The sequence below is a fragment of the Mauremys mutica genome, chromosome 1 (genome assembly GCF_020497125.1).
Source record: "Mauremys mutica isolate MM-2020 ecotype Southern chromosome 1, ASM2049712v1, whole genome shotgun sequence".
Lineage (NCBI taxonomy): Eukaryota > Metazoa > Chordata > Testudines > Geoemydidae > Mauremys > Mauremys mutica.
This window is the reverse complement of record NC_059072.1, coordinates 178752713-178776681: the sequence shown is the minus strand read 5'-3', so window position 1 is coordinate 178776681 and position 23969 is coordinate 178752713. Positions and strand designations below refer to the sequence as shown.

General features: G+C 43.4%; 1 protein-coding gene across 6 annotated transcripts; it reads right to left on the bottom strand.

Annotated features, from left to right (window-relative positions):
* Positions 1-455: 455 nt before the first annotated feature.
* On the bottom strand, positions 456-17574 carry LOC123361871 (CD160 antigen-like). 6 transcript variants are annotated; one of them, XR_006576258.1, is made up of 8 exons: positions 17458-17574; positions 17260-17363; positions 17084-17180; positions 15268-15351; positions 6326-6419; positions 4833-5174; positions 2649-2794; positions 457-2004 (listed from the first exon to the last, which is right to left on the bottom strand). XR_006576258.1 is itself a non-coding variant. In XM_045002051.1 (5 exons), the coding sequence occupies exons 1-4, from the start codon at positions 6591-6593 to the stop codon at positions 3220-3222; spliced, it is 600 nt and encodes a 199-aa protein (XP_044857986.1). In that variant the 5' UTR covers positions 6594-6648; the 3' UTR covers positions 456-2004; positions 2649-3219. The 6 variants fall into 6 exon arrangements, 2 of the variants coding, with proteins under 2 accessions (XP_044857986.1, XP_044857987.1); XR_006576260.1 differs by having other exon boundaries at positions 459-1885; XR_006576257.1 differs by having other exon boundaries at positions 460-1885; positions 2649-2755.
* Between the last annotated feature and the right edge of the window lie 6395 nt (positions 17575-23969).

Here is a 23969-nt window from a genome sequence, read left to right as displayed (position 1 = left end):
CAAAGAGATTTTAGCTTCTCAAGTAAAGTGTCTCTCTCTGTGGGTAGAATCCTTACTTTCTCTTCCAATGCCTGGCAAAGTTTAAAATATGAGAATTCTCCTTAGTCTCTTTATTTAATTGCTACTTATCTATTCACCACTAGATGGAAGTATAGCTACACCACACTACAGAAATAGAATTGTGTTCCTGTGTGTAACTGTACAGAGGGCTGTCTCCTGAATAACAGTCCTAAAAACACCTCTGCGGAGCCTGAGTCATTTTAGTGGAACCCAAACCACAGCATCACAGAGTATTCTTCCTACCCAACATGCCTGATGAAATGCACGTGCTGTATGCTGCCTCTGCAAAGTGAGGATGCCCTTTGAGCACCAGCTTCTATCAGCCATAAACAAACACTTGATTATTTCAACAACTCAGATGGAGCATTTAATGTCAGGTTAACATTGGTTCCTTGTGACAAAAGGAATCACAGAGTATACATAAAAAGAAGCACAGCCCTTCAGAGCTGATAAATAACTAGGATAATTCTCAATGATAAATAGGGAGATAGACATCATATGACTTATATATTTTATTCATTTATAGGATAATTCTCTGCCTTTACATTCCATGCAGCACACACAACTATTACAACATGGCATAGGTCAGAAATGCTTATCAAACACCCACATCAGGGCAGCTACTCATGGACTTTGAAACAAAGATACCAAGAGGCATCATGCTCACGAGTGTGCCAACAGATATAAACACCACGGTTTCCCACATAGATTTGGTAGCAAACATTGTGTCTAAAAGGAGCTCTCTATTCCCCCAAAAGCAGATTTATAGAATTATGTCTGCAAAAAAGCCATCTGTTTTTAAAAGCACACAGTCACGATAAAATACTGCATTTAAAAATCCTACAATTATTAAAACTGAAGAATTTTTTAAAAATAATTTGCACATTTATGGTCTCTTTTTGTAGAACATTCTATTTAATCTTTAGTCTTTAAATCTTTAGTCATTTTCATTTTCAAGTTCTCATGCACTATTCCACTGCTGCTGTGCTTAGGGTTACAGTTATTATTTAGCTATTTCCGGTAATACTCACAGTGTGCTAGTTTTTCAAACAGAGAAGGAGGTGTGATCCGTGCTCTGAGAAGCCCACATGTACACACGGGGGATGTTCAATTGCTCCCCAAAGAAGTTGTAACTGAAATTTAAAAAGACTTATATTGTTCCCTCTCCCTACACACATACACACACAGTTTTGGGCCTAAACTAACAAACAATTATCTAGGAGCTAATCCCTAGAGGGCCTCTCTTTCCAATTCCCCAAACTGACCTACACTACAAATCCAATTGGAATCCATCCTATAGCTATAAAAGCTGCAAAACCCAGTTTACAGAATTCTACCCACCATTGCATGGGATTAAATAAGAGCTTCCAGCATCTTAAAGCAACCCAGATTGAGTAGGTGGTAGAACAGAACATGGTAGAAGACAATGCAGATGACAGAATGGCCACAGAAGAGCAGCACTGTGGAATCTTTCTTTAAAGAGGGAGTGTAGCAGGTTGAGGCAATGAGTGCTAGAAGATCTCTCTGGATAGGTCCAGAAAAAAGACATGGAAAGAAATCCCTTCCTGCCCTTTAAATGCTCTACACTGAGAAATCCATCCTCAGTTATAGTAGAGACAAAACACACAAGACTGACATCAGAGACTACAGAATTTCGCTGATGAGTGTGAGAGTCCCGCTGTCTGACGAGGGGGTGTTGAGAGGTTAACCAGTAGCGTAGGAAACAATAAATAATCCTGCAGAGCTGGCGTCCAGGTGCTCACACATTAAACCACTGAAAATCCTTCTTCGGGAACAGTGTTCCATGAAACGCTGAAGTGCAGTCCTGTGCAATACAATGAATTTGCTATTACAACTTTATAGAAGTTTAGTCTGTTAACTTTTACTCTGCCGTTTAGAGGAATCTTCCCAAGCACCAGAAACCGTATCTTCATCACATGTGCCCTAAAAATAAAAACTAGCTGCCCATTAATGAGTCAAGTGCTATGTCCACATTAACGAAGCATAAGCTTGTCCAAATACAGACCAGCGTAAGTCCCCAAAAGCCAGAGTTCATGCTGAAGGATCATCATGGCCCTAAGATGGCCATCTCATTTTTAAATCAACTAAATGGGTTCACACTCAATATTTGTTTGCACAATGGCTCAGGTCACATTACCACATATCAGGGCTGCCTGCAAATCCCCAGGGGCTCATGACCACATATAACAGGCAGCACTTAGAGCCCATAAGCCAAATCAGCTCTGAAGCCACACGGCCTGCATCATACAAGAAGTCAGAAAACTACAGATGTCACTCTTACTGCCTGCAGGAGACCAAGCTTGGAGCAGTGGCACCTTGTGCCAACCCCATGAAAGCACAGGCATTACTACTAGCGGGGTTCACTCTGCCTTCCTGGATAGGGACTCTAGTCCTTTAACCTCTATGGTATGGCAGTGATGGGAGATGAAGCATTCTACAAAACAGCAGTTTTCTCAAAAAAAAGGAAAACAGGGTCATTCTGAAAATCTGTGTGGCTCTACTATAATCTTAGAGGATGGCAGATCACAGGATCTCTCTCCAGAGAGAATGTATACATCTTTTCCTACCGTTTAGGAAAGGGTCAGCCAGAGTATCATGATCAGAGCCCATGTCTTTTCCAGCCAGAAATCCATCCTTGGAGCTTTGCTGCCTTGGGAGATAGCCTCTGGACTCCCTGTGGTGTTCAAAGAACTCACAAGGTTTAATTCTTCTGCTACAAGCATGAACAAAGTGCAGGTAAGTAAAAACACTTGGCGGAACTGTCTCACTGTAAACTCAAACCACAGTGGCTTTCTTAAGCCACAGAGAAGGCAGCTAAAATAAAAAATGAAAGGTGAGTTGAAACATTTTAGAGAAAGCTCCAGGCAGCATGAAGGGGAAACACGGTGAATGAGAATATAATTTTGATGCATTGTTAACAATTAGGCTGGGTGAATAGCTTGGAAAGAACATGAACCTGCTCCTCCCAGTCAGAGTAGCACAGATGGGACTCTGGCAGGCTCCAACTTAACACTACGCTGGGGTGTTACGATGCTGCACTGAATTGTGAAGATGATACATAAGAACTGGTGAGGTGACTCCAGTGTGATGGAGTTCAGGTTTGGTCACCGCGTTTAGCAACTGTGGCCCACAGCTCACTCATGATGTGTACAGGTGGGGGGCTAGGGGATGGGGAGAGCAAAAGCAAAAGCAAGCGTAAAATAATAGTGTGGTTGCAAGGCAAATCCTTTCTTTGTGTAAGTGAAAAGAAGTGTTGCCAACTGATGACGGCAGGTCTGGGGAGCTGGAATCAGAATCTGGAACACAGAAGGAAAGGAGAGTGATGCTCAAGTGGAAAGAGAGAGTCATTTAGAGGCAGAATAGCATGTTAGTTTATATTTGTGGACAAGGCGGTGGAACAGAGAATGTCTGGACTAGGGGCAATAGCTTTGGCACTGCCAAAATGCACAGCAAGTGACCAAGCATGGGCATAATGTCAAACACACACATGCTCCATATCTGTCTAGCCCTCCTCCCTCAAGCTGAAGCATAAGAGTCCACACACGGTATTGCCTGTACTCAAGGGTGTATCCCACTGGCTACTGCCCATGGTATGAATGATTCCTCCAGGCCTGTGCTTCTGCATGCTCACCTTTCTCTGACTTCTCTGCTGGCGTATTAGCTGGGCAAACCTGCCCTGAACTTCTGGAGAATTTCCCAAACAGCATTTGCTCAACAGCTGGGTTTTCAGCCACTCTCCTCTGTCTGGCTCAGGAGCACTCTGTATCCAGCACAGGGATGTATCGATCACCCAGTTTTGTGTTAGGAGGGACTTTACCCCTAGGAGATACTGGCAGGGACTTGGGAAGGTTCAGGGGAAGGGATGATCCTTTCCTTTGGAGCACTGAGCAGGGGTCATTTGGTAGCTCAGATAAGAACAGACTGCATGATCAACCAAGAGGATTCAGGGGGAAGTGGCAGGGACCCTGGTGTTTCTCAGCCCTTCCTGTCCTTTCTCTATGCAACATTTTTTGCTTATTCATGTGAAACGGAAAAGTATTTCAGCTCTGTGAGAAGTAGCTCAGCAGTGCTGGCCCTGACCTTGTGAGCCCCATCTCTGTAAGCACCGACCCTCACAAAAATCTACATTCACCTCAAGGCACCTGTGGGCGATCCTCACCCACAACACTAATGATTCCATGCTCATATACACCCACTCATCAATTTAAAGCATTTCTTTGCCATGTGTTAATTTATCCGGTTCTGTGGTTAAAAATAGGAGCAAGTACTAGGTGAGCCAGTGTGGGAGTGAACTTTGCCTCTGAGTTACAGACTGGCAGCACCTCACTCTAACACTCTTCTCATCATGCCCTTGTTCTCCCACTATAATTACCTACAAGAACTGCTTTGGTACCCAGAATGTAAAGCATGCTGGAGACTGCTCCCACCCCTAGTAGATGAAGCGGGGCCACCAGCCAATCTGAAATTCAAGAACACCTCAATTATCACATTCCTGTCCCACATCCAGGGAGCCAAACTGGAGAGACAATTAAAAAGCCTTCAACTGATTCCAAGTGTCACAATATGGCAATGCTATATCATGAGGTGACATTAGTGTGTGATATCATTGCATCAGGATGAGATGATGCAATTCATTGACATTTTTTTTTATCATACAAAGACAAATGTAAAGGACAAGAATGTGTTGCATTTGCCCCTCTCGCCTCTAGCACCTCCCTGCCCAAACAAACCTTAAAGCTACCACTGCTTACCTGTTATTTTCACTCGGATATAGTGACCGACAGCAGTCTGGTTATTTGCACTGGCTTTGCACTGGTAACTACCGCTGTCTGAATGGCTGATATTATGAATCTGCAGAAGCAGAGACAAGCTGACCCTTGCTTGGGGATTTAAGCTCTCTGTTGATAGCAAGCGTTCCAGCTCTTTGCCAACTCTAGCACAGCTGCTCTGATTTTCCACCCGTTTACACCAGTATACCTTCAGATCTGAAGACCGTTTCTGTTCATGCCACACTGTGCAATTCAAGGTGAGGGGATCTCCTTCTTTAAGGATAAGGCTGGCTGATGGGTAAATGATTTCAAGCATGTCACATCCTGGGGAGCAAGAGAGCAGACCCATTAACTGGAGAGGCTATTGTATGAGCATTAACCTGCCTAGTATCTTTCAGGTCACTTGTAAACTCTTGGGGCAGAGATTGTCTCATACTCTGCATGTACAGTGCTTAGCACAAGGAGGCCCTGACCTCGGTTAATGGCTCCAGGTGCTGTTGTAATACAAATAATTAATAATTTGGCTTTTCCCATAATCTCAGCGTTTCTTGGCAGCCCTTCTGCGGAACTGTGTGAGGAGGGATATCACAGTATCCCCCACGTATCTTCTACAAGGTCTAGGGCATGCAGGTTGGCCAAATATTTTCTGCCAAGGAGAGCGTCAACAGAAAATCAGGTTTGATAAATGTCAGCTTTTCTCAAAAAAAGATTACTTTCATTAGAAAACCTAAAAGCCCAACATTTTCAGTAGTTTGACTGAAAACTTTTGTTTGTTTGTTTTCAAAAGAACAATCACAATGTTTCACGGGAAAATTAAACCTTTTTCTAGCCAGCTCTAGATATTCCTCCTTCTGAGGTCAGAGTTCAGCTTCTCTCTCAGGCTATGTCCACACTGCAAGTGAAAGGTGTGATTGTAGAATGGATAGGCAAACCCACCTTAGCTTTAATCTAGCCAGCATGGGTAGCAATAGCAGTGTAGATGTGGGGACAGCTTCAGCAGAGGGTAGCAACCCAGGGTCCCTGGAGGGCTTATACTCTCCTTGCTGGCTAGTGCTTAAGCCTGTGCCCCCCATGCCTACACTGCTATCATTACCCGTGCTAGCTAGATTAAACCTAGCATGGGTATAGAGCTACAATCACACCTTTCACTTGCTGTGGACACACACCCTCAGTCACTGTGCCAGTGAGCTAAATTTACCAATGGAGAAGAAATGAGGAGACAGACATGATTCAGAGTCTGTCTAGGAAGGGTATTGAGATACACTCCTCCTTTCCCATTCCCCAGACAGCTTCTCTCTTCAGTATAGAAAACTAACTTCTAGATTGGGCTTGAAAAATGACGGCAACATGCTACATCTTGCCTGGCTTGGTCTCACCTGTAGAGCCCTAGCGGATACAAAATTTGTATCCGCATCCAAGCCGCGATCTGCAAACATGGTCCATGGATAACCCCAGATTTGCAGGGCTCTTCTTACCTGCAGCTTTTATTCCGAATGCTGCCCACAGGAGAGCCACAATAAGGCTGCTTCTTCCACGCCCAATCAGCCAACCCCTGATCCTCATCATTTTCTGGAATACCATCAGATTGAAATCTCAGACAATTATCAGCAGACCCCTTTCCTCTCACAGGAAAAAAAGAGCATTAGAAGCCTCTTCTTCTTCTTACAAGCTGCCAGGAAAGTACAAGCCTCCCGACACTAGTTACATGCTCACTGGTTAAAGCACACTGCCACTTACCCTCATTTGAACAGACACCACAGTGCAGAAATCTTCTTAAAGAGACAGAAGACCATTAACACTCACACATGCATGCAGAAAATCACATCTCCCTAGAATGGAGCAAAATAATCATCACTCTAATTTGAGTGGTTTTAATGACATTTAAGAAATTCTCAAGTATTCAACCATATTCTCTATAGCTTCTCTTCCTTTTCAGCATGGCTTGATACCAGCCATTTTATCAAATTGCTTGTATAGCTTGTTGAAAAGGAGCTGTGAACCCCCAGCAAAATGTCTTTAGAAATAAAAAAATCCCAGTTTACTCCATCCCATTCATTATCATTTAGCAGAGAAGGCAGACTTCCTTTTTCCACACTTATGAACTTGAACATCCTGGGTATGAAATTTTGACTTAAGTGCTATTGTTTTCATATTCTGGGGGCTTCAGGGAGTGAGGGAGGAAGAAAGAGAACTAAAAATTATTAGGGCTGTCAAGCGATTAAAAAAATTAATTGCTATTAATTGCATGATTAATCGCACTTTTAAACAATAATAGAACGCAATTTATTTAAATATTTTGGATGTTTTCTACATTTTCAAATATACTGATTTCAATTACAACACAGAATACAAAGTGTATAGTGCTCACTTTATATTTATTTTTATTACAAGTATTTGCACTATAAAAAAACAAAAGAAATAGTATTTTTCAATTCACCTAATACAAGTGAATCTCTTTATCATAAAAGTTGAACCTACAAATGTAGAATTATGTACAAAAAATAACTGCATTAAAAAATAAACAATGTAAAATTTTAGAGCCTGCAAGTCCACTCAGTCCTACTTCCTGTTCAGCCAATCGCTAAAACAAGTTTGTTTACATTTGCAGGAGAAAATGCTGCCCACTTCTTACTTACAATGTCACCTGAAAGTGAGAACAGGTGTTAGCATGACACTGTTGTAGCCGGTGTTGCAAGATATTTACGTGCCAGGTGCGCTAAAGATTCATATGTCCCTTCATATTTCAACCATCATTCCAGAGGACACGCATCCATGCTCATGACGGGTTCTGATCAATAACAATCCAAAGTAATGCAGACTGACATATGTTCATTTTCATCATCTGAGTCAGAGCCACAAGCAGAAGGTTGATTTTTTTTGGTGGTTCGGGTTCTGTAGTTTCTGCATCAGAGTGTTGCTCTTTTAAGACTTCTGAAAGCATGCTCCACACCTCGTCCCTCTCAGATTTTGGACAGCACTTCAGATTCTTAAACCTTGTGTTGGTTAGAAATCTCACATTGATTTCTTCTTTGTGTTTTGTGAAATCTACAGTGAAAGTGTTCTTAAAATGAACTAGATGTGCTGCGTCATCATCCAAGACTGCTATAACACGAAATGTATAGCAGAATGCAGGTAAAACAGAGTAGGGGACATACAATTCTCCCCCAATGAGTTCAGTCACAAATTTAATTAATGCATTATTTTTTTAACGATCATCAGCAGCATAGAAGCATGTCCTCTGGAATGGTGGCTGAAGCATGAAGCGGCATACGATTGTTTAGCCCGTTAATTCCTTGCAATGCCAGCTACAAAAGTGCCATGCAAATGCCTGTTCTCACTTTCTGGTGACATTGTAAATAAGAAGAGGGCAGCATTATCTCCTGTAAATGTAAACAAACTTGTTTGTCTTAGCGATTGACTGAACAAGAAGTAGGACTGAGTGGACTTGTAAAACTTCAGAGCCTACATTGTTTTGTTTTTGAGTGCAGTTATGTAACAAAAAAAATCTATATTTGTAAGTTGCACTTTCACGACAAAGAGATTGCACTATAGTACTTGTATGCGGTGAATTGAAAAATACTATTTCTTTGGTTTATTATTTCTCAGTGCAAATATCTGTAATAAAAAATAATATGTACTTTGACTTCACTTGCAATATAGAATACAATATATATGAAAATGTAGAAAAACATTCAAAATATTTAATAAATTTCAATTGGTATTCTATTGTTTAACAGTGCGATTAAAACTGCGATTAATCACAATTAATTTTTTTAATTGTGATTAATTTTTTTGAGTTAATCGTGAGAGTTAACTGCAATTAATCAACAGCCTTAAAAATTATATGTATCAAATATAGGGCACCCATTTGCATCAGCCTAATGTTGAGGGATACTAGGCCTCTGATCCCTAATACAGAACATATGCTTCCCTTCTAGCTAGAAAAATATAGATGTCTTTTTAAAAGATTCTATCGCCTACTACAGAAAAAAGACAAGGGTTGAAATGATATAGAAAAAGTTTTCTGAATTTAAAACCTAGTTAGAGAAATGTGTGAAATCTTGAACTCTGAGTTCACTCATCTCTTCTGATTAGCAACACCTTCTTCTAGAAGCAAGGATGAGTACATCTCAAGAAGTTCTGAGGTTTGGTATGGAAAAGTATCCAGAAGTGGGGATTTCCCTCCCCCTACCATGCTCGATAAGCCATATACAAGAACAAAACCAGGCTGGGAATCTTGGCTTTCATAAGTTTTCTAGTACTAATAATTTCCAGCTGAGCTAGAAACATGGCAAGAACAGCTCCTCTCTCAGTATATTTCAGCTCTTCTGCTCTTGATTAGAACCAGGGCAAACAGAGAAGTGCGAAAATGACAACCATGTATCCAAACCCCAGAGAAGTTTCCATGATGCAAAGGTTTGGGGTAGTTCCTACATTACCCAAACCACCTCGCATATCCCTAACTAATTCTAATGGTCCCAACTCAGTAATGATGCACTGTTTGGCAAGGGCCCCCATGGTCTTTGTGTGTCAGAGGTTTTGTTTTGTTTTGTTTTTTTACTGTAGATGCTAAGTAGCAGAGTAATTCCAATCTCATCTTCTTCACTAAGAATTGGCTCAGTGCAGTTTAAACTGTCTGATGGCCCAGGTAACATTTTACAAATATTTGATTAATTTAGTTACAGAGCATAAAAAAAGAGTTGCTCTTTCAATAGCTTTTTAAAAGGTGGTGGTGAATGTGTATGTGTGTGTGTGTGTGGGGGGGGTATCAGTGAAGCCATGGCACAGTTTCAGTAATTCATAAAGGCAATCAAGACCATAGACTGTATTAGCAGAGGGTAGGTCAGCCTCCCATACTCATTCAGAGTCTGAGAAAAAATCCTCTCTCAGCAAGGCAGTTTGCAACAGCAAACTAATTGTAAATGACTTTAATGCTGGTGAAGGCTACCAGATTGACAGCCCTTGAAACAGACATCCTCTGCCAAAAGTGCAAAGACTCAAGCAGCAGTCCAAGATTCTCCCACGTTGCTCTTCCTATCCACCCTTCATTGTGCCTCAGTATTGCCCCAAAGGGGCTACTTCTAATGTTGACAAAGGGACTTACTGTCTAGGGCCCATTAAATCCTGGGCCTCTGCTGAGGGTGCTCACCGAGATAATCAACTGTGACTATGATGTAGTCATGTGGTTACACATCCGATAGAAACCCAACTGAAAAGTCTGACTCTCTCCACACAAGCCAGTCTACAGACATCAGAAGGTTAAAAACCTTTAAGATGCTAGAGACCCAGACTAGATTCAAACTGGCAACTTTGTGATCAGGGGCGGCTCTAGCCATTTCGTCGCCCCAAGCAGGAGGCATGCCGCGGGGGGCGCTCTGCTGGTCGCCGGTCCCGCGGCTCCGGTGGACCTCCTGCAGACGTGCCTGTGGATGCTCCACTGAAGCCGCGGGACCAGCGGACCCTCCGCAGGCACGCCTGCGGGAGGTCCACCGGAGCCACCTGCTGCCCTCCCGGCGACCGGCAGAGCACCCCTGCAGCATGCCGCCCCAAGCACGCGCTTGCCGTGCTGGGGCCTGGAGCCGCCCCTGTTTGTGATATATTTTGCTTTGTATCCTATTACTGCTCTCCTGAGCCATCCACTTTCCCATATAGCTGTTGGATTTTTGAGTGAAGCAGGAAGATGTCAGGAGTAACATGTGAAATTTAAACATGCCCAGCTTATTTTATATGGAGCTACCAAAAACAAAATATTCAATCAACCCGTTCTAATCCTCAACTAAAGAAATGAACACAAAATTCTATTCCCCCACTCCCTTGAAATAATGAATGCTTGTTTGTTTAAGGCAAATAAAATCTTTTTAGATTCATCAGTACCTGTAATTATTCAGTCATAGTAAAGAGTGGGATGAGTGCATTTTGTGCCCAAGATGTATGTTTTCATGACAGTTTTGCAAGGCAAGGGTATATTAGACAGGAAACGACCTACAATATAAGATAGTCTAGTCTTTCTCCTTGCCATTATGGGATTGCTCCAGACAATATATTCTCCAGTGTGTTCATGTATTCCATGATTTTTCTGCTCTGCAGAATCTTTCCATTCAGAAAAAATATTAAGGTTCCAGTACTTCTGCCACACCAGAGATGTAAAATGGCACCTATTTATCATAAAACTAGAGTTAGCTTCAAAGCCTAACTTCAAGTATTTAAATCCAGTCACTTTCAAATTACTTTGCTCCAAAAAGACACTGTAATCATTAGTGCTGGTTGGAACCGTTGTTGCCAAAATGAAATTTTGGCAAAATGTTCTGTTTTATCTAAGCCAAACTGTTCCATGAAGACATTGGTTTCCATGAAACGTTCACCAGGAAGGTTTTTTGAGGGAAAGGGCAGGAAAAGAGACACTCTAGTTGAATAGCTGAGCTGAGTGATTAGAGTACTGGCCAGGGAGGTGGAAGACCGAGGTACAGGCCTCAGTGGAACACAAATTTTGAAACTCAAAAGTTGCCATCAAATAGACTTGTCCTCCTCTAGTCAGCTCTAGTAATTATAAAGTGACTAACAGACAGTTAAAAGCTACACAAATTTGTCCCACACTGTTGTATGTGTGCCCATATGAGATGATGGAGTCTGAGTCTGGAACTTCTCAATCCTGAATAATGGAGGTTATTTTGCTTACACTGCCATGAAGACAACGTACCCTCCAATGTTTTTATCCTGGAAAGGAGGAGAGTATATTTTAAACAAGACCAACTGTTGAGAGTGAAAAACAGCATAACTACCTGGATATAAACATAACCTTAAAATTGAATCCTTTCAGATGATGCAGATCGCAACCACCATGACAGATGGTGAGCTGGGTTGTACAGTTATACATTTATGTGATCATAGCATTGAGATTCCACCTACTGTCTTAAAACGGCAATTCAGGTATCTAGATGTATAGGCTAACCAAGACCATGACAAGCTCAAACCTCCTTGAAATCTAAAAGGTGGTATTGATACTATAAAACTGCTACTCCCCAATTTAACCACTGGTTCACTGGGATTTTTTTTTTAATAAAGAACCACGTTGATTATTTATTAAAGAACAACTCATTGGTTATTTTCATGTCTTGATTTGTATGTTTCTTCCCTTTCAGTCGGTGTGCCTCTGCTCTGGGGAGAGCTAGCACCTGCATCTAGAGTCTGCAGGCTACAATCAGCCTGTACTGCCTCCTCGTCACCTCCCCTGTCCTAACTGAAAACAACAGAGGGTTTGTTCCTATGATCACCATACCACATGTGGTGTCAGACACAAGCCTTTCAAAACCACAAAGATGACACTAGGTAATGGAGTGCAGGAACTCTCCTCCCCCACATTTCTATTAGCAGCTCAACACAGTAGGTGCACTGCCACGTATTACCTCAAAAACAAAGCCAAATACCAATTCATCTAAGATGTTCAAAGCTAAGACAGGAAATTAGTGCTGAAGGGGCTGCAAATAGGTCACCTCATCACCTTCTCAACCACGTAGACTTTCCAGTGTGTCCACAGTGCTGAGAGAATCCAGGTCAAGTTACTTCTTGTGGCAGGACTTCAATGCACCCAATAGGAATTCTACTCCAAAATAAGACACATGGTACATTTCATTTGCACATTAGGACCTAGCATGCTCTTCTGGCTCACAGTTATTTCTGCATGAACAGTGCATAAAGGAAACACGGATCTGGAATTGGGAACAAGCAACCAACTTTGTCCTCGGTTTTGCCCTTGGATGCATCGATGTCTTCTCTGTATGCGCTGGAAACCAGAACCATGGGAAGCTACACTCATGCCTAAGGTACCACCATCTAACCCAGCTATAGCAATTTCAGTTCTGTGGGTGCTGGGTAAAAGGGAACTCCTCACTGGAATTCGTTCTGTTCCGTCATTGCACGCTGCAGCTCAGCAAGGAGCTGCCTGGGGGAAGATAGCATATTCTTTAGGCAAAGTCCTTTCCACCAGGTATAAGGACCTAACACTTCATTACCCCTCACATCCAAAACTTAAGGGAATTTTAACTAAAATGACCAAAATGTTCACACTGGCATGGTGGGTATCAACCATACAAATAAGGTTGGATTCATTTTCTCTTCCTCCACCTCACCAGTACGTGGCATCAGATAGCTCCTTTCCCTATCATCTTCAGACCACAGACCATACCAGTGCCAGAGGGGAGAAGAGCAGGTATTCAGGGGAAAAGAATTCCAAAGGCAGCAGCCCTCAGTGAAAAACATCCTGCGTTCTGCTCTCCCAATCCAATACATCAGGGTTCTCGAGCAGTTCTGATACAATCATAGTCCTGCATGCAGACTGAAATTTCATCTCTCTCACACACACAGAGTAACAATGACAGATTGTCAGGAGATTTGAAGACCCCACATGTCTGGTTCAATGATGGAACATTGACTAGACAAAGTTTGAGTTTTATATTTTATTTATATATATAGATCATTAACTAAGCCAACACCTCAGACTAAAATAAAGCTATACAGATGTATTATAGAAACATTACAAATATCTAAATTAAAAAGATTAGATTAAAATCCCCAAATTCATAAATTTATATCCAATAAACAATCCTTAGCCAATAACCTAAAAAAGTGCTGCTGGGGCCTATAGTTCTCAAATAAAAGGACATTATAAAAGCCAATTCAATATTTATACAGTTTGTTCAAAGAAGAACAAATAGTGGAGAAAGCAACTCCCATTTTAATTCACTAAGACATAAAACTACAAACCCAAAAGAAAAGCTTTGCGAGTCTTTATTTTATACCAAAGTTTTTGCTTCCCTTCCCCAAAGGAATGGTCATAGAAAACGTTTCAATAACATTTATAATAAAAATTTTGAGGATAACCCCAATTTGTTATATCTGGTAACCAAAAACTTAGGTGGAAACAACGTTTCTCAAGGTTAGATATGTAGCTTCTTTTAACTCAAACATGAACACCTGTGGGACTTTACAGAGTAAATCGTTATTTGACTCATAGCTACTCTCAGCCTGGTTACGTGCCACTCCTCTGTAGGCTTTATAAGAGCTCATTTATGCTCTAACACCCACTCATTCATACACACACCACTAAAAATGCACATTCATATCCACATGCAGTGTAATTGTAGCCATGTTGGTCCCATGATATTACAGAGACAAGGTGGGTGAGGTAATCTTTTATGGGACCAACTTCTGTGGTAAGAGAGACAAGTTACCTCACCCACCTTGTTTCTCTCTTAATATCTGGTCAACACGGGCGAGGTGTAATTCCTCCATTGGGAAAGCTGTGCACGCCTGGATTGTGGTCCTGCCCCCAGGCCCAACCTCACTCAGCCTCCTCCCCCGGAAGTCCCGCCCATGCTCAGCCAGCTCCCCGAGATACACCCCCCCCGCCACTGACGCCTCTTTGATCCTCCTGTCCCCAGGCCCCCCCGCCCACCGCTCATGCCTCTTTGCCCCCACCCCCAAACCCCTCTTCCACCTGCCCAGCCACTCACACACATGCACCTCTTCGCCCCCTCCCATGACCCCGCCCACCGGCCAGCCAGCCGCTCACCGTCCGTGCGTGTCTCTTCACCCCCTCCCCCAAGGCTCCCATGCGGCCAGAGTGGGGCGGGAAGAGAATGAGCATGACCGGGACCATGGCTGGCTACCCTTTCGGTAGCTGCACACTCCAAAGGCGGTGGGCAGGCTGTTTGGGGACACTTAGCCTCCCTGGTCTCTTATACCCACCGCCTATGCTGGTCAGACAAGCACACTGTCAAGTTATCTGGAGTGGCTCACGACCGTGAGTGTGAACCACAGGGTAGACTGTTAAGAAGCAGGCACAAACCCCAAACTGGTTCTGTGTTCTATAATTAGATTTCACCAGTCAAATATGGAGTGTGAACTTCTCAAGCACCTTAACAGCCTTAACATGAAAGTGATAGTCCCCTTGTTAATTTCAGTTTACATGTTTGCCAAGTTATTATGTATAAAAGTTAAAATAAGTTCTGTAAATCAAAAGGCCATTTTGTTTTGGTAAAAGGACAAGGCAACCTCCATTTTGGGTCAGGTTCTTGTTCCTCAGTACCTACAAAAGGCGGGAAAATGGGAAGAGCAGGAATCTGACCTTGCTTAGCAACAGCTACCTATAAAGACCAATGAGGGGAGGGGCCAGGGGCACTGGCTCTTGAGCTTTTAGCTGTCAGAGGTTCAGGTGTCTAGCTCTCTCTCGTAGTGCGGTACAATCTTGGCACTGGCTATTGGCCTGCAATAGTTACTCACTAATTAAGTTGGGGTTGTTTGTTTGTTGTTTTGGGAAAGCAAACTTGCATACACAGACCTGGTCCAATTAGTTAGATCAATCGTGCACTCAGGACGACGCAAAGCGGGTTAGAGTGGGAGTTAAGATAGGGATACGTACCTGTCTGTTTCATCTGTCGTCCACGGTCGGTGTTCATCGCTGGCTTCTGTCATCTGGATCCTGCAGCCCCTTCATCGCTGATGTCTGTAAAGGTAGAAGAACATCTTGTATTATAAGTGCATGTGTGTGCCTGTGTGTTATTCCGAATCTCCAGAATCATTAATCCATCCTCCTTTCCCTTCCTTCCTCTCCCCCCCTTAGCAAATAAAGTGTTGTTGGTTGTTTTACATTTGTGCGTGTGCTATTCATTTAGGGGTCAGCTCTGATAGATGAGCTTAAAAGGGGGACTCAGTGAGAGGTAAACTGTAAGGCTCCCCAAGGTCTTCTGATGAGATCAGCCTAGAGAGATAAAAAGCCTTGCACCCTTGGGCACTCCGGTCTATCTTGCCACCCAGGCAAGCCTGCCTTTGTGACAGAGGGTCCCTTTACACCAAAAATCACAATATTCAGGTTACTCCCAGTCCCAAAGAACCAGTCATTTATCCCAGGTCAATTGTACCTTAGATCTGTTACCAAAGACAACTCTTGTAACCAATCCTGTAATAAACTAACTAGAGATTTATTAACTAGGAAAAAGAAATAGGAGAGTTTTTCAAGGTAAAAGCAGGTAAACATACTCACGCACATGAGTTATAGTCTTAAGTTTCAAAAGGTAACAGAAGCTGCTGTAATGTGAAAGCTCTATATATCCTTTTGGGCTAACCGAAGCTAAGCAGCTTGCGGATACCTTGCTTATGCTTAGAAAGACTGCCCTCTCCAAATTCCGAGAAGCACAGTAAAACAGTTCCTTCTGGTCAGGGATTTTTATCCCTTTCCCCCAGAACTCAAACTGATGGGACAGGTGTTGGAACCGGTCTCCTCTTCACGGGGGAGGGGTGGGGAGAATCAACAAAGTCTTTGTTCTTTGATGTTTCACAATGGCTCATTTGGTTTCAGTGGGCCTTCTTGTATGCAGGACTAGCACTTTACATTCATGTTTCTCTCCTGTTTGTTGAGTTACGTAGTTAGAGGTTTACCATGCAAACACTCCACATAACTTTATACCATGGGCTACAGATGTTATAAGTGAGATCAATAGATTTAGCATCCTACAAGTATTTCATCGTCTAAACACTGAACACATTCTTTTAAATTCACCATCTATTTTAACAATGCTAACACACAGGTGAGCCAGATTGGTTGCTATTTATGCATTTGTCTGTGTTCAGTGAGCCCTAGGGCCCTTGGCATGAGCTGGCACCTGGTCTGCCAGCATCACACACATCTCCTACTTGACAAAATAAAAATTCAAATAAAAACTTAAATCCTTCAATGGCAACACAAGCTCTTCATCCTGACAGCGCTTCTCAGATCTTTCTGGAATATTGCTTGCCTGTAGATGGTGGATTTTCTCAGCTTCTGTTGGTGTTTAGTTAACTAGCTGGTCTCCTGGATTCTGTCAGACTCACCTGTGATCAATCTTAGTTGCTGGCTATTATTGGGTTCCATCAACCCATCACTGGCCAGCCTCCAGGGAAGGAAGAATAGAGCTTGCTTATGTGATGACCACGCTCTTGGGAAACACACCAAGGATTGAACAGGGGACCGCCAGAGATAAATGCCTGGGCTGTACAATTTGAGCTAAAGAGCCATGACTTGGTAGCTGAGGGCTGTAACAACTCATATCTTCTGTGTATTGGGCACAAGGGTGGGCCTGTGCACTCACCAGTGGGTTACATTGAAATCACATGGCGTCTGACCCACCAGGACATGGACTTCAAATCACCTTACACCACCAATTTAAAGGGGCATGCCCACACCTCCTCTTCTGACCTACCTGGCTGAATCAGAATAAGGCATTTCACCCAATGTAGATTTATTATTTCATCTTTCACAACAATCAAGTCCAAATCTGGGAGATGTCGTGTAGAAATCTGGAGGGAAAAAAATCCAGCAGACTCAGCAAGTTTCTAACTGAACATTGCAGAAAGTAAATTGTCTATTTACCAGTACCAAAATAGCAGATTGATTGGGTCAGTTTGATGATGCTGGTCACAAGATCTTCTGATCATGAACTGCTGAAAGGTTGAACAAAATTGCTGACCATCTTTTAGAAGCTGTAATTTAAAAAAAAAATCTATTACATTCAAAACAAAACCAAATTTAAAATAAAACTTAAGACTGAATTCTAAGTCTTAATTGCAAACACACCCATTCATGCATCTACTGCTGCATGTTATTTCCTTTAGTCTCAGGACAAGTGAATTAGCAAAAGTCTTTTTTTCAATGCAATTATTCCTCCTTATTTTCCACCAACCTGAGCAGAAATCAAAATAGCTGTCCAAATGACACTCTTATTATAAAAGGAGAAAAAGACATTTCTTTATCTTGCTACAAATCTGGATTTTTAAATCCTCAGAGGACCCCACCCATTAAATAGTCATCACAGTACAAAGACCAGAAAAAAAATTATCAGAAGATATACATGAGAAAAATAAGTGGAAACAACATTTTTCATAGAGTCATAGATTCCCAGGCCATAAGGGACCACTGACTGCATAGCACAGGCCATAGAACTTTCCCAAAATAAGTGTTGTCTGTACTAGAGCAAATCTTTTGGAAAAACATCCAGTTCTGATGTTTAAATTGACAGCAATGGAGACTCTACCATGACCCTCTGGTAAGCTGGAACAACTATTAATTACCTTCTCTGTTAAAAATGCACAGCTTATTTCCAGTCTGAATTTGTCTAGTTCAACTTCCTCTGTATGCTAGATTTAAAAAACCTGTTATGAAATATTTATTCCCCAAGTAGGTATTTATAATCTGTTGTCAATCACTTATAAATCTTCTCTTTGTTAATCTAAATAGATTGAGCTCTTTATGTCTATCACTATAAGGTATGTTTTCTAATCCTTTAATCATTCTCATGGCTCTTCTATGAACCCTCTCCAATTTATCGACAGCTTTCTTGAATTGTGAACAATAGACCTGGACACTGTTGTGCCGGGTAGGATCACAGAAACCCCCTTGGGGCTGTCAACTGATGTGCCAAGACTACTTCAGCCCCTGCTTTCCCTGCCCTCCCAGCTTGGCACTTCAATGCCCTGCCTGGTTTGAGTCAGACCCGCTAGCCTGCTGCAAACCCAGACCCCAGTCTGAGCCATGTCCCCTAACAGCTGTAGGCTTAAAGTGAAAGCATCTTAAGAAGTGTCTCTGTCTTTAACACTCAGTTGCCCAACTCCCAGTGGGGTCCAAACCCCAAATAAATCTGTTTTACCCTGTTTAAAACGTATACCGGGTAAACTCATAAATTGTTCACCAGTTTCTTTCAGGTATCCTGCAGGGTGGAGAGGCTCTCTCTTTAGCCAGCTGAAGACAAAATGGAGAGGTCTCCCATGGGCTTAAATAGACTCCGTCTTGTGGGTGGATGGAGACCCCCCTCCTCTCTCCTATGCCAAGTCCAGCTCCAAGATGGAGTTTTGGAGTCACATGGGCAAGTCACATGTCCATGCATGACTCAGTTTTTACAGGCAGCAGCCATTGTTCAGATGCTACCCTGAACGTCCTCAGGTAGACTTCTTATGTGGATCCAAGATTCATTGTCCTTTTAAGTGTTTCTTGATTGGGCACTTAATTTGCACATTCCTTTCTCAAGAAGCTGACCAAATGCTTTACTAAAGCTACTTAGAAATCAAGCAAGTACACACAGCCAATATCCATAACTTCAGATACAACAATGACACATGCATACAAATAGTAGGGCTTTGGAGCAGCGCCCGGAGCTGGAGCACGGACCAGTAGGTTTTTGCCTGGAGCTGGAGCGGAGCAATTCAAAAATTTGATTGCTCCAAATCCCTGCCAAATAGGATGAATATATTCAGTAGATCATAACCTTTACATAGATATGTTACATGGCATATGTAGCATAAAACATATTCCAGTTCTATCATATATATATATATATATATTCATAAGCATATTTCCATGAAGCCTTATGGGGTGCAACGTCACACACAACATCACAACTGTATTCCAGTAGCAGTCGCACCACTGCCAAATACAAGAGACCTATAACTTCTCTACTCCTACTCACTATTCCTATGTTGCATGTAACGTGACACTGCAGGTTTGCTCAAGAGCCAGCAACAAAGGCCTGGTCTACACTAAGCGTTTAAACCAGTTTTAGGAGCGTAAAACCGATTCAACACCACACCCGTCCACACTGAGAGGCCCTTTATATCGATATAAAGGGCTCTTTAAATCGATTTCTGTACTCCTCCCTAACGAGAGGAATAGCGCTAGTATCGGAATTACCATATCGGATTAGGGTTAGTGTGGCCGCAGATCGACGGTATTGGCCTCCAGGTGGTATCCCACAGTGCACCACTGATCGCTCTGGACAGCAATCTGAACTCGGATGCAGTGGCCAGGTAGACAGGAAAAGCCCCGCGAACTTTTGAATATTTCCTGTTTGCCCAGCGTGGAGCTCCGATCAGCACGTGTGGCGATGCAGTTAAAAATCAAAATAAAGAAAGAGCTTCAGCATGGACCATGCGGATGTGATTGCTGTAAGGGCAGGCAAATCTGTTCTATCAGCGCTCCGTTACAGAAGATGAAATTCAAAATCATTTTTAAAAAATCCCCAGACAGACGCCATAGCAGGGACTCAGCGCACTGCTGCGTGACAAGCGTAACGGAAAGCCAAAGAATCAAATGGACGCTCATGGAGGGGGGACTGGAGCGGGGACTGGAGGACTCAAGCAATCCCACAGTGCCTGCAGTCTCTGAAAAGCATTTGCATTCTTGGCTGAGCTCCAAATGCTTCTAGGGTCAAACACAGTGTCCGCGGTGGGTCAGGGCATAGCTCGGCAATTTACGCACCTCCCCACCCACCCCCAGAAGTAAAAGGGAAAACAATCCTCTCTTGACTCTTTTACATGTCTATCTGAAGGCTGCAGATAGACGGGATGCTGCAGCACTCAACACCAACATCCTTGCTCCCCCCCCGCCATGGGTGGCTGATGGTGCAATATGACTGATATCCATCATCATCATCAGCCTATTGGCACATGGGGCAGTGCAAAAGGACTGGTAACCATGCCAACTAGCATCAGTGAGGTCGATCAAGGGCGCCTGCTCCTAATTTTTCCTGGTAGATGGTGCAGTATGGCTGGTAACCGTCTTCATCATAGCAACAGGGGGCTGAGCTCCATCAGCCCCCACCCTTCATGTGTAAAGAAAAGATTCAATTGCCCCTGGACTAGCAGAGGGATGCTGGGCTCCTCTCCTCCACACTGCTTAATGTCCTGTCTGGACTATCATAGCAGCTGGAGGCTGCCTTCCACTCATTTCTCACTAACAAGTCACTGTGTCTTATTCCTGCATTCTTTATTACTTCATCACACAAGTGGGGGGACAATTCTACGGTAGCCCAGGAAGGCTGGGGGAAGAACGGAATCAACAGGTGGGGTTCAGCCCCTGTGAATAGCATACAGCTCATAATTTCTGCAGGATCTGACACAGAGCAGCTGTGCTCTCTGGTTCTATGATACAGTGGTTCTCTAGTACACTTGCCCATATTCTATTTTTAGATACCAAAAAGGAGTCATTCTCAATTTTGGCTTTTGTGCCCCTGGCTGATCTCAGCCAGGGGCACTTATGACAGCAGCAAATGGTGCAGTGCAAAAGGACTGGTAACCATGATCATCTTATTACCAATTTATGGTATGGTAGATGGTACAGTATGGCTGGTAACCATCTCTGCTGTCATGCAAAAGCAAAAGCATGCTGCTGTGTAGCGCTGCTGAATCGCCTCTGTCAGCGGCATCTAGTACACATACGGTGACCATCACAAAAGGCAAAACAGGCTCCATGATTGCCATGCTATGGTATCTGCCAGGGCAATCCAGGGAAAAAAGGCGCGAAATGCTTGTCTGCCGTTGCTTTCCCAGAGGAAGGAGTGACTGACGACATTTACCCAGAACCACCCGCAACAATGATTTTTGCTCCATCAGGCACTGGGATCTTAACCCGGAAATTCCAAGGGGCGGGGGAGGCTGCGGGAACTATGGGATAGCTACGGGATAGCTACCCACAGTGCAACGCTACAGAAATCGATGCTAGCCTCGGACCGTGGATGCACACCACCGATTTAATGTGTTTAGTGTGGCCGCGCACACTCGATTTTATACAATCTGTTTTGCTAAACCAGTTTATGTAAATTCGGAATAATCCCGTAGTGTAGACGTACCCAAAGTAACCCTCAGTGCTGGTGCTGAAGAATGGCTCTCTCACAGGGCAGCAGAATGGGCTTGTGGTTAGAGTAGCCTTTTACACACCACGATCCCCCACCCATTTAGCAATATGGTAATGACAGGTTGTTTGCGACTCCCTTGACACCTGTTCATAACCTCGTCCATTGGGTTGGAGCACAGGGCAAGGATTCACAAAATCTGGATTCCATTCCCAGATTCTCCTCTCTCTTTCTGTGACCTTGGGCAAGTCATTTATCCCTTCCAGGCCTCAGTTTCATTGAAGATAGGGACATAATAGTTTCTATATGTAATTTGGATGGAGGTGTTATAGAAGCTCCAGAAGTTCTTTTACTTACTGGCTAGAGGATTGGCTCACTTTACACTTATTAAAACCTGGGATTGCCCCTACACTCTATAGTTAAAGGTTTTTCTCTTAACACATCACGCAAATATGATCCTGTAACCTAAGATCAATAAGTCACCACAATATGCACCTTCAATCCCTGTAAAACATTTATGTGTGATACAAAACTGGAATAAGGTCTAATAAATAGGTGACTGTTTAGGTGGCACAGATAAGCTTCTGGGAATTTGCTCTGTGCCTACATCTGCCAGCACCACCTGTTAGGATTGAATAAGAGCAGAGAAAACACAAGCTTGCTTTAAAGTTGTTACTCCCTAAATGTTAGCAGATGTGAGTGCACGAAGAGGCAGAGGCAGTTGAGATGGGAAGAAACACGATAGATGGAGTGTGCCCAGGCCCTAAGCCACCACATCCAGGATTTAGGTAAAGGTGAATTAACCAAGGGGTGAATGACCCCATAAATTGGTCACTGTTAAACTGAGCACGTAATTTGTCATGGAATATTAGAATTATTGTATTAAACTGTCCTGTGTCAGTACTGACAAGTCACGCAATATTTGGTGTTTCCCTTAGAGCTCCTGCTCTTGGAAACAGGTGATTACATGAGAATATCAACTTTCTGTTTTTTTTTAAGTAAACATCTAGCACCCACAATGGCAGAGATATGCTTGAAAACAAGCCTGATTGTCATAGGGTGTGCAGGTGGGGAGGGTGAGGTCAATATATTACCAGCAACACTTCAGTCCCCAAATATGTGCCTCTCCCTGCTGGCTGAATGTGGCACTGCAAGCAATGTCTGCCTCCATTCTTTTTTTAATTTTATTCTTTTATAACAGAATTCTTCTGAAACATTTTACAGCAAAGTAATAAACTTAGTAGATCTATAAATACTCAAGTATAAATTGACCTATGGAACGAAGGTTTTCTGTCTCCCCCGGGATTCACGTGGCTCAGCCCTCCAGCTGGGTCACACTCAGAGTTCAATTCCCTTCTGGGATAACAAAAGTCCAAACAAACAAAACATTCTTTCACCCAGCTTGGGCCCTTCTCGGGCCTCCCTCTGGGTTCAGTTCCTGGTCCTCTTCTGGGCTATCTTTTAATCTCTCTGGGATAGAGCCCTGACTCCCAAGCTCTTTCCTTGAAATCTCCTTACAGTCTCAACTCCTTTGGGATATCTTTGAGTCTTCCCTGCTCTGAGGTAGGATTCTAATTCCAGGGGGTGTCCCCAGACCCCACTTCAGGGCCTTCCATAGGAGTCCAACTTGCTCACTGCAGTTCTTCCTCCAAAATCAGTTCTCCCAGCCCCCCTAATGGGTGCATCTACACAGCAAGTGGCTGTGAGTCTCAGAGCCTGGGACAACAGATTCAGGATCATGCTATGGTGCTAAAAACAGCAGTGCAGACATTGTGATTTGGCCCGTGAAGCCCACACCCGTCTCTAGGCTACAGAGCCCAAGTTCCGACTGAGCCCCAATGTCTGCATGGCTATTTTTAACATTGTAACGAGCCCAAGTCTGCAGACCCAGGCGCTGAGACTCCCCGCCATTCGCTGTGTAGACATATAGGGTTGCCAGCCCTTCAGGATTGTCCTGGAGTCTCCAGGAATTAAAGATTAATCTTTAATTAAAGATTGTGTCATGTGATGAAACGTCCAGGAATACGTCCAACCAAAATTGGCAACCCTAGATATGAAGCCCAGGTGTTTCAGGCAATCACATGACCCCTATTAATTCAGCCTACCCCCCCATCCAGAGCCTGGATGGCAGTCAAGCTCCAGCAGTTGTCTGGTGCAGGAACCAGCAGTGGCAAGGAGCAGCAGCACTGGCCACACCACTGCCCACTCAGGTTTGGCCCCTCCGCTACGAAGAAAGGGTGGCAGGGTCAAATCTGAGTGAGTGCCGTTGTGACCTGATGCACAGAGTCACAGCGACACCCTTCTCTCCCCAAACACATATTGGGCCCTAGGCACATGCCTAGCTTGCCCATGCTTTAATGTGGCCCATACACTTGCAAATGCTGACTCATCCTTTCCCAAAGCCCCTTGCCCTGACCTCACTGCCCGATTACTCATGCACCCACACCCATTCTCCCGCCCAGCTGCA

What these genes read in the sequence shown, in the direction of transcription:
- LOC123361871 (XM_045002051.1), bottom strand. An exon ending in ATTCGGAATAAAAGCTGCAG is followed by an intron (nt 5,175 to 6,325) that starts GTAAGAAGAGCC and finishes CTTGCTCCCCAG; the next exon opens with GATGTGACATGCTTGAAATC. An exon ending in TATCCGAGTGAAAATAACAG is followed by an intron (nt 3,378 to 4,832) that starts GTAAGCAGTGGT and finishes TCTGTGTTCCAG; the next exon opens with ATTCTGATTCCAGCTCCCCA.